Raw genomic sequence first — 11,314 nt, 5'->3', positions numbered from 1 at the left:
AAGCTGTAAATTTTTCATCCTACACAATCGGAAGACAAAGTGCACATCTATAACCCGAATGTACAAATTCGGAAGTAAGAAGACACATATTTTTTCCGAATGAAAAACAATCGAAATATAACTAAACATGTTTACAACCGAATATTCATCAACTGGAGTTCAGAAACTCTAAAATTTTATCCTACACGATCGGAGGTATAAAACATTATATTGTCTTCCGAATAAATACTGGCCCCAAAATGGGATTTTTCCTATATCAGAAATTTTGAGATTTTTTCAATATATACATTCGGTAGTGAGTGTTCTTCCGAATACTCTGTGTCTACTTAAATATATTCGGTAGCCAAAAAATTCATTAAACTACCGATTATTAGCAGTTTGTATCCAGGAAGATATGACCACCAATATTCGGCAGATAATCATCAAATCTTTCTCCCGAATACTGTCGATGTTCTTGAGAAATGAAGAACACGACTACATTCGGAAGTAAATGAGCATGAATATCGTCCGAATCTGGATAAATAACCGAAAACCCTAGAATTTTTTTTTCTCGATTCGACGAATTAAAGCGAAATAAACACCAAAAATGATAGATTCTTACCTAATTGGGGACATTTGAAGTTGACGAAGTGTTTGACTATCGGAATCGCCACCACCGACTACATTGCCGGGTACTTGTTCTTCGCGTTCTTCGCGTTCTTCTTCATTTGCAGCAAGAATTTCTTTATTTCTTGCTAAAATCCCAATCTTTGGATCGATACCCCGAGCAACATTTTGGTTCTAGGTCTGTGGGTTTCATTTCCCTTATCCATTGTTTTATAAACGAATCGACGATGTTTTGATTTTACGATTCGCGGCGATGTTTCGGTTGAACGAGGAAAGTTTTTTTTCTTCCACAATCGGAAGATATGAAACTGGAAGAAGAAGAGTTGAAATGAGTAGAATTTTTTTTGATTTTGTTTTTATACGGTTTTACCAGAAGGGCATTTATGTAACTTCAATATCATATAGGGTACCCCTTAACTAGAGTTTTTGGATGGGTATAAATTGATGGCCCCTAAATCCTTTTGAGTGGCCCCTAAAAACGCGAGGTTCTAGAAGTGGAAAAATACATTTTCAAGACCTATCCAAACGCACGCTATGTCAAACAACATTTACTTCTTAGTATTCTCTCACTTTTTAGTCCATTGTCATTGATTTTATCAAGTTTTCAGATTGTTGACTTGTAGCAACGCACCAAATCACTCTTTCTTTCACAAATTTTTGAAGAGCACGAGATTCACGCACGTGCAAGTAACGAGAAACTAATTAATATCGCTTTTTTAAATGCCCAACCAGGATTTAAACCTAACTCTAACCAAGGGTTACCAATCAAGAGTTAGAGAAAGAGAGAGAGAGATAAATATGAAAACTGTGCATTCAAAATCAAAAGAGGAAAAATAAAAACCCTAGTTTGATCCATTAAATCTTGAATGAAATTGATGAATAAAATCTTTAAAAAGTTATAGAAAGATGAAATTGGTTCAGATTTGAATGGAAACCCTAAAAAGAATCGCAAGAAGAGACTCTAATTGTTATCCGATCCTATATCGTCATTACGTATTTGCTTTGTCATTTACAGGAGGTTGAAGAAGAAAAAAATTATTAGCATGATTGAAGTTTTGATTTTGAATTAGGAGGATAACAGATTGAATATTTTTTGATCTAGGTTAACTTTTAGGGCTTACAAAAATGGGAATATTAGATGGGTTTGAAGGAACTGGTATAGAAGTTGATTGTAGTGTTGGTACTATAGTTTGGGTTAGAAGAAGAAATGGTTCATGGTGGCCTGGAAAGATACTTGGTGCTGATGAACTTGCTGATTCTCATCTAATGTCACCAAGATCAGGAACTCCTGTCAAACTTCTTGGTAGAGAAGATGCAAGTGTGTAAGTTCTTAAAATTCTTTTCTTTATTTTTTCTGTATGTTTGTTTCGCTGCCTTTAATGTTTTAGCTAAAAGAGTACCACTTCAAACTCACTGAATAACTGTATCAGATCAAAACAAACTAATAGGCAGAAATAAAATAATCAACCTTCTGTGTAGTCCTTTAAAGGTAATGGGATTCTTGATTGATCAGATAAATTTGAGGCTTTTCTGTTATGGGTATTGATTGTAGGTTTTGGTTTCGGCCTTAGTTGCATGTATTATCATAGAGCTGATAAACTAAAACTTGAGAATTGAATTTGCGTTGCTAGGGATTTACACCATTCCAAAAGTAATTGTAAACAATAGGTTGCAGCGATTTTATTTTTAATTTAATCTTAAATTATACCAGTAAGTGCCTTATGATGACTTGATAGACAAAGGCGACACTCTTATATGCTACTAAGGATGTTATTTCCAGTTCAATAGACAAAGGCGACACCCTAAGTGCACATTGCTCCGTTTGTGTTCCTTCTCCTTCTCCTTCTCCTTGTAACATATTACATATCTGTGTCATGACATTAAACTAGCTAAAACTTCATATTTGAACTAGTGTTACTGTTAATATTGGTGATAGGGTAGTTGTTTGGTGTGCTGGCTTATCACGAAAAGTTGAAGCTTGATATCTGATCCTTCTTTGCAGTTATATTCCGTCACCTTTCTATATCCTTGTTAAAAACGTTAATCCTGAAACCTAATCAATTTTTAATATTTTTAGTAGTCACAAACCTGGTGCACCTTTCTCCGCTAGAAATTCACGCAACACTTCGAAAGCACTTCATAAGCAGCTATTATTAGTAGCTTCTGCCTGTGTTGTGTTAAATGTTACATCTTTATACATTAGTGAATTATTATATTATTGTACTGTTACCTATGTTAAGGCTCCCTATTGTGTATCTGGAATCCAGAGGATAGTCTTTGTTACTTGTTATAGTCCAACGGAGGTTGTTTCTTGATCTGCGCTGGTACTTCTCGGGGTTCCTGATTGATGTTTCGGTAGAATCACCGGCACCTTCCTCAGTTTGTTTCATTTCGCTTCTCTTTGTAAAAAACCTTTTGAGAGGATTACTATATTATAAAGAGTCATCAGCCCCATAAACTTTTTCGAAAAAACAAGACTTACCAGTCTGTGCGCATCCCATGATTAATGTAATGTTGCTTGCATAAGTTTCATTTTATGCCTGATCTCTATAAAAACAGTGCATTGGTTCACTATATATGCCACATATCCTGTCACTATTCAAGATGCAGATAATCTGTCTTGTAATGCCAGGGTGCATATTACCGGTTTTCTTTAGCATACTTTTTGAATGGTTGCTGCAGTCCCCACTTTTTCTCTGTAAATTTTCTATATTTTGTAAATATCTGTAATTCCATTAATTACCTGATCTGTGGTATTTGTTTTTTAGGGATTGGTACAATTTAGAGAAATCCAAGCGTGTAAAGGCATTTCGGTGTGGGGAGTTTGATGATTGTATTGAAAAAGCTGAATCTTCACAGGGTGCTCCCATAAAGAAAAGAGAGAAATATGCACGTCGAGAGGATGCTATTCTTCATGCTCTTGAGCTTGAGAAGCAGCAGTTGGAGAGGAAGCAGCAGAAGTTAGGTAATGCAAATAATGCAAGGACTAAAGTGCACATTGGTGTGAAGAAAGAGATGGGTATTCCTCTGGGGAAGTTAGGTAATATTAATTGCAAACTATTAAATCTTAAGTCACAAAATGGACTGGGCTCGTCTGAGGAGAACACAGAAAATTCTTTGCATGCCCAAAAACATAAAAATGGGAAACGATTGAGCTTGCAAAATGGTAAGTGTGAAACGACACCTCGGGTGGGAGGTTTGCAGGACTTTGAGCAAAGGGCTACCTCATCAAGTGGGTTTCGAAGTGCAGAAGGTGCCAACTATGGTAGCATTAAAAACTCGTTCAGCTTAAAAAGGAAAAGAACACCAGTTGCTGTAATTGATGAATCCCCTGTAAAAAAACACGATATGCATCATCCTCCTATTCAAGTACTGCAAAGCAGTGCAAAGCTGCTTGCATCTAACTCTTTGCAGTCTAATGGTGGTGCTGCTTCTGAAGAAAAGGAGCGGACAGGAGGGGGTACCCAAGCAAAAAGAAGCCAATTTGTCTATCTTTCAGCTGTGCCAAGTGATAAACATAGGGAATTTCCTTCAGATCAGATGGAGATATCTCCATCTCAGTTTGAAACAGAAAGCAGTGATGATTCGTCCACAGAGGACGACAGTTCTTCTGGCTTAATAGAAGGGGTGGAATCTGATTTTTCTGAGAGAGATTATCTAAATGGAGACATGGATGAACAGACAGGTGTTTTTTCAGGTTAGGTTTAAACACATGTTTTTTTTATATTACTTGGACCCTTTACATTTACCAAACTGCCTGCTTTTTCTCGTTACATGCTATCTGGTTGCATGGTATTTCCTTGCTTCTAATCTGATAAGGGAAAATGAAGTCTGTTTTTTGAGTATAGTTATCTTTTCAATTTTATTGAGCATCGAAAAATCAGTTATGCCTTAGTATGTAATATAGATATGTTAACAAGTGTATAACATATTTAAAATGGAACTCGTTTTCTTTTCTTCTATTTTCTAGAGGGTGTTTACAGATTTTTTTGTAGGTTTAGATCGACAGAAGAAAAATTTGTTGAGGAATAAAAATTTTGGTAGTCCTTGCACATTTCTCAGTTCTTACAGTATAAGCTTTAAAAGCAACAAATGTATTTTGGTTTGGGTAGTAGTTGGTGAAAACATTTCACAGCTCTTGAAGCATGATTAAATGGAATCGCAAATCAATTGAGAAACAGGCCCATTGCCAGACTACTTTTTGTACCACCACAACAAAATGAAGAAGGTCACTTCTCTGAAAGAAGGTGGCATGTATTACTTTTGTTGTTTCACTAGTTGTCCCATCACCGCCTTTTGTTATTTCCTTTATTTTGCTTTTCAGTGTTTGTGTGGTCAGACCCCATTATAGTAATCCTGGCTCTGTATTCCTATGTTGACACGCTATTTTGCATTGGCTGCACAGGTTCTGTCCCCATTGACACGGGACCAAGACATTTTGGAAGACTTGTAAATAATTACCGAGTTCGGAGGGCAAGCATGAATAATGAGGATCTAGAGTGGTCTGCATCTACGACTCACATGTCTCATCTTCGTCCTCGTGCCCAAATCGGTGCTGGTACTTATGCTGGTGGGGTATCTAAGTGGCAACTGAAAGGTAAAAGAAATAGTCGCAATTTATCGAAGAGACCCATGGAAATGGATGGAGGTATTTATAATGGATTAAATAGAGGCAGTCAGTTTGAAGGTAGGGGAAGGAATAGTTCATGTGAAAGGTCTTTGGGGCAGGGCTTCTACCAAGGTGAGGGTGATTTTAGTTATGATTATGACGGAGGTGATTTGTTTGACAAGAATCCAATTCACAATCAAGATTTGGGGTATGGCAAAAGATACCAACCAATGTTGAAAGCAAAAACAGAAGATATTGCTTCGGATGATGATTTCGTTTGGGGTATGGATGGTCTATCTCGGGCACCGGTAAAAAGATACTGGGATGAGTCAGAAGAGTGTTATGATCCGATATATGTTGGCCACCACCAATTTGGTAGTCGGAGGAAATCCAAGTTGGTAGATGTGGATTTGATGGTTCAAGCAACAAGTTATCAAGGAGAGCATGTCCCACTGGTTTCTCTAATGAGCAGATTGAATGGTAAGGCAATTATAGGGCACCCTGTTCAGATTGAAATCATTGGAGACGACTCAACTGATCTTATCCTTTCCAGAAATAATGATTTCTATGAGGAAGCCACAGAAAAGGATGGCAGTGCAGCACTTACACCTGTTTGGAGGACTGCACGGAGAACCGTGATGCATCGAATCCCACATCCTCATCCTTCGAAAGCTTTGGAAAAGAAGTACCCGGAGAAGTTACTCGAAAAAGTAAATTTGTCCAGTCAAAGAACAGGAATGTTGTCCTCAATTGCCACACAGCAGAAACTCAATAGACTTTCTAATCAGAAAGGTATGAACAGGTTGACTAAAGCACATGATGATGAACTTACAACCATAACATGCATTCCCGTGAAACTTGCGTTCAGTAGGTTAACGGAAGCAGTTGGTAGACCTCCGTCTAGAACAGCAAACCCTACTAACGACGATATAGAGAGAAGACCATCATAACCCCTCAATGTTAATTGCTCTGATGGGTGCAATAATCTTGTACTTGGGATAATCTTGTACTTCAATTGCAGTAAGGTGGTGCCATCATCTAACTATTTTAGGTGTCGATGGTGAGACTTCTATCTCATGTGCGTGAAGAAAAGGCAGTTTTATCCAAATCAAAGGCACGTGATTCTTGTGCCGGCATATATCCAATTTCCTTGGTTGGATATTGAGGCTGTTGGGTGAATTAGGGTTTGCATGCAGATGATAATGCTAATCCCTTCAGTTGGGAATAGCGCCGCCACTCCACACCAAGAACTTGTAAGAGAGCCCAGTCCAAAAATACCAATAGTTATTTTTCTTATTTCTTTCATATATCTGAATTCAAAGGGACTTGCTAACTCATGTAAAGTAGTTTTACTGCAACCTCTTTTTTAGTACAGACTACAGATTACTTTAATTAGTTTGTTTATTGAAATACACAAGATAGAGACAACATTCACAAGATATGAAGTTGGCGGTTTTATTCGTGCCTTCACGTTTTGATTCCATGTTTGTTATCACAATTTTATTTTATTGATTATTGAAAAGGAGAAATTTATTTATGGGTTCTATTAGTCAAGGGTTACATAGTTTAGGCATGTAGTATGTAGTATTTCCGGTCTTTACAATCGCATAAATAAACATTAGTCCGAACAAAAATCATAAGCATTAACTTCTGACCGACTTGTTTGATAAGATCTTATCCCCTTGATAGTGTAGATGTTCCTGCGAGTTTTGATTCATGATACTTGCATAGCTCATGATCTTGGTTATTTCTTGATCCCGGTGTCTTCGTCCACAGTTGGTGTAGCACACAACAGTTTAGCTAGCCCAATACTCGTTGTTTGTGTGATGATGGTAGATCCGGAGTGTGTAGGTTTTGAAGCCTTCATCACTGACTATCCACGAGAATAACCAAAGTTTTGACGAATACTTCAGAGTATGAACCTTGAAGTGATACATTGGGTTCATGGTGGTTGTGTAGCCGATCGGTTGGTGGATTGGTAGTTGTTGCTGCTGTGATGTGGTGTATGTCTCCTGGCCTCACCTTTTGTGAGCACCATTTGTCGTTGTTGTTGATGTGAAACTTTCATAGAGGAATCTTGTTATTGATGGTTCGCAGAACCTAAACTATCCTTAGTACTACTAATAAACTTGTTTAGCAACATAGAAGAAAAAAACACAAACAGAAATACCGGTTGATGATTACAGTCATTCTCAAACCGGTTGGCGATGTTGCATCAATTATTATATTTGTTCCCTGACTTCAGCTGCCTATGTGGGGGTGATGTTGTGTTGATCCGCGAACTTGAAGATAAACAAAGGGTGGAATGCCTTCTTCTTCAACGAATTTCCACAAGAAAAGACAAATTTTAAAAAGACCAATGTCCTGCTTCAATAAGTTGCCAACCCTAGTTGGTAGACTAAGTACCCGCCGGAGGTAAGAAAACTTGATATCAATACAGTTATCATCCCTACTTGGTAAACAAAGTACCCGCTTGAGAAGCTTGTCGTAGCGAAAAGGGCGCAACAGACTGAAGATGGTAGTTTTGGTTGCTGATGATGGTGATGGTGCGGAGCTGATTTATTGATGTCACCTCGTAGTAACCGAGTGTAAACAAATCCTGCAGAATGATCCCAAGATAGGGCATGGTAGAGACCATAACATGAAAGTAAACCTAAAGAAGAACTAGAACATGGTGTCATGACACATTTATTTATATAGAGGAAGAGAAAAGTTGACCTAACATTATGCGTGAGTTCGCGCACTATTTATTGGACTGTCAAAATCTGGAGTTTCTTTTGATAGTCCCTCCAGGCATTACTCATTTTGCATGCGAGAGTTAGGTCCTGCCAACATCTCGCATTTCTTCTCAAAAGGTCTCAACGAACCTCTCTCCAACGATTGAGAGGTCCTATCCCGGCTGTGGTTGCTTTTGAATTGGTTTGATTGGGGTTTCAACCAAGCTTTGACAGCTTACACTACTTGTTGTTTTGATGGCCGTTGATTTGACTTTACCATATTTGATAGCAACTCGCTGTGACACACGGGTTTGTAGTAAGACGTGGCTTGGAACTGGAGTATGAATTCTAAACAGCCGCGCCATAGGTATTGGTGTTGTGTAAGAGTTCTTTTTATCCGTCAGGTTAGACAAGCTTGATATATATTTTAGCTCGTGACATTGTCTGCTTTTCTTTTGTTATGGCAGTAAAGTTTACAGATGAATTATTGAACGATGGGGTCCACTTCACACTGGAGGGGCCAATGTCTTCTGCTAGTCGACTAGGCACTGAGCCTTGTCGAGATGACTCGGAAACATTCAAGGCGTCGATTCTCGGTTTCCCTCCATATACAACATGGAGATTACAATTATTGGTTTTCCAGTTTGAAACAGTGGTAGGCCACGAATCCGATGTTAGTATCCATTAATATATCTAGGGAGGGGACTATAAGGACAAATTCCAGAGATTTGAGCCAATGATTTCGTCTTTCCAAGATGTAGAAACTTAACCCAATTCCTGAAATCCATTAGAGATGATGCTACCCCTCATAAACTGAATATGGGTATTTTTATTTTTTTTCTTTTCGTTTTCTTCATGGCTAGAAGTAGCCAAAAAAGTAGATTATTGTTAATTAAGTTAGGTATAGCAAAGAACCACCAAAAACATAATATTGCAAAATACGAGAGTGATTAATCTAGCAATGGAAACTGAAATAAAACCGATTGAGAAATGAAATCCAAACCCAAACTAGGGCATCCTCTCTTGATGGGTGGAGATAGTTTGATTCCTATCAAACTAAATTGCAAATAGAAAAACACTACTACCAGTTTGACAAATTCAATTCCTTTGTTTCATCTCATGTGAATAATTGGTTTCAACTTTTTGATAGGTTTAATCAAGATTGGTATTTTCAGATTCCACAAACAAGGTGATTGATGAAGAAAAAGGTTATTAATACTTTGGAAGCACACAACTCTAATCCTAAGTGAGGTATTTTGTTGAAAGTTGGGTCAACAACTCTTTGAGAAATTACTTCGATTAGAAGAAAATATATAAAATTATGCAAAGGATTAGACAAACCTTGTACGTGATCCTCATCATTTTTAATTAAATCCAGCGAATTATTTACCTCAAGTATATCGTGGTCCTCTATCAAACTATTTGAAAGCTTTTCTATATCAATCTCTGCTTCGATCGAAATCTCAACATCATTATAATCCTTGGCAAACTCAATTGGGTCTTCCACGACTTCAATCAATTTGGTTTCATTCTCAATCTCTTCAACAATCTCGTCATCGGAATCGGAATCTTCCTTCAAAAAGTCTAGTTCATTGGTGCACATCCTAATATTTTTGTTTGACTATGGTACACCATTTATCACAACGGTTATATCATTTTCATTCTTATCCTTTTGAATAGGCGAGTGATCGTTATTATGATCCGGAGTTGGAATAACTTTACCACCATTACAAGAAATTTCGAAAGGTTTCTCATCTTCATCAGAATCTTCGTCAACCTCATCATCTTCCATATCCCAGCGACGTTGAAGTTCGGTTCGTATGGCTTTATCAATTTCTTGAAGAGTCTCTTCTGATGCTTCATCTTCTTCCATTTGATTGCATCTCTTATAGAGTTTTCTGATGTTTACACGTTTTCCACCATTTCTCACATTAGAGTACCTAGACTGCAACTCTTCCCTTTGAATGGGAGAAATATGATCGGGTTTGGTTACTCTATCATAAGTTTTAAGTTCAAAACTCTTTGTCGTTTGCGCATTACTAGAAAACAACTGATTAGAAGTATAACTATCCTTCCATCCTCGTGATTGTTCACTTACATGCTTGTCATAAGGTTGTTGACATGTATGATAATATACATAAGGTTCCATCGGTTTTGTATCTCTATCCTATACATGGGTGAAGCCCTAGCATACACACACACACACACACACACACACACATTCAGAGATAGGATATATGGATCAAAAATGACTTCTATGACTATTAGTAAAGCCTATAAGCACACAGGTTCACCAACGAATTTACGATTTTTGTCTTTTTCAAAAATCCACCGTCAACACTTACATACCAAGAAAATTAGTTCACTCCAGACTTTTCGGTCTTGGTTGTAGTCTTTCTTGATCCAGTAGCTTTCTTACATAACTAATAACAACTATATGATCAAGAGTCTTCGGTTGAGCAGAAATTTCAGGGAATAAAGCCAAGTAAAACCTTGCAAATGCATAAGAACAGAAGTTCACCTAATTTTAGAGAAAGTGTGTTAGAGAATTACTCAGTTGAACCCACCAAGCGTTGGTATGTCAAATTTGGTTGTCATCTTTTAGCTCCAGAACTTGAGGTCGTTTGATTTGATTACTAGAGTTAATTTCGTTAGGTTAGACTAGGAACAATAGAAATGTTGAGACTCGCTCGTGTTACTCTGAACAACCTCAAAACGTATCGACATCAACGAACACATCATCCTTCCAGTCGAGGTTAGTAATGCTGACTTGAATTATTTCACTTTTATTTATGTTTTTTTTCAAGTCGTTTAGATTGAAAACATGCATACGAAGTTTATTTATGTATCTCTAGCATTGGTGACTTGATCATTTCATTATTATCAAAGTGTCAAGGAAGCACATACTAGTTGTTTTACACAACTTTGGTATATTTATTGGGTTATAAAGTATAGTTTAGCCATTTGAACTTTGTAGATTAGACATAACACTAATTGATAACTCGTTGTTAGTTAGTGTGTTGAACTTTTGGGTTGACTCCTTACCCTAAAGACTATGTTTAACAACATGAAATAGACTTACGAAACTTGTTTCAAAGCTGAAAGGAATCAAGATTTATATTCTAAGACCGACCATTTAAACAAGGATCTCTAGTAGGATCTATCCTTTAACAAGGATCTCTACTAGGACCGGTCCCAAGGATCACTACTAGGACAGGTCCCATGGATCCCTAGTAGGACCAGTCCTTAGGTTAACTAAAATAGACGTTTTCGGTTTAGCTATTATCTTAGAGTTTACATAGATATCGTAAATGTAGTTTGGTTAGTTAACACGGAAAGTTCATAAGACGCCGACATAGTATTTCAACATGTGTTAAACTCT

At 37.3% G+C, this 11,314-nt stretch overlaps 1 protein-coding gene across 1 annotated transcript; it reads left to right on the top strand.

Annotated features, from left to right (window-relative positions):
• The first annotated feature begins 1,378 nt into the window (after positions 1-1,378).
• On the top strand, positions 1,379-6,693 carry LOC113297587 (uncharacterized protein At1g51745-like). The gene is made up of 3 exons (XM_026546112.1): positions 1,379-1,928; positions 3,375-4,303; positions 5,012-6,693. Exons 1-3 carry the CDS (start codon positions 1,732-1,734, stop codon positions 6,163-6,165), a joined length of 2,280 nt encoding a protein of 759 aa, XP_026401897.1. The 5' UTR covers positions 1,379-1,731; the 3' UTR covers positions 6,166-6,693.
• The last annotated feature ends 4,621 nt before the right edge of the window (positions 6,694-11,314 follow it).

This window comes from Papaver somniferum, chromosome 7 (genome assembly GCF_003573695.1).
Source record: "Papaver somniferum cultivar HN1 chromosome 7, ASM357369v1, whole genome shotgun sequence".
Classification (NCBI taxonomy): domain Eukaryota; kingdom Viridiplantae; phylum Streptophyta; class Magnoliopsida; order Ranunculales; family Papaveraceae; genus Papaver; species Papaver somniferum.
This window is presented reverse-complemented; position numbering and strand designations above follow the sequence as displayed.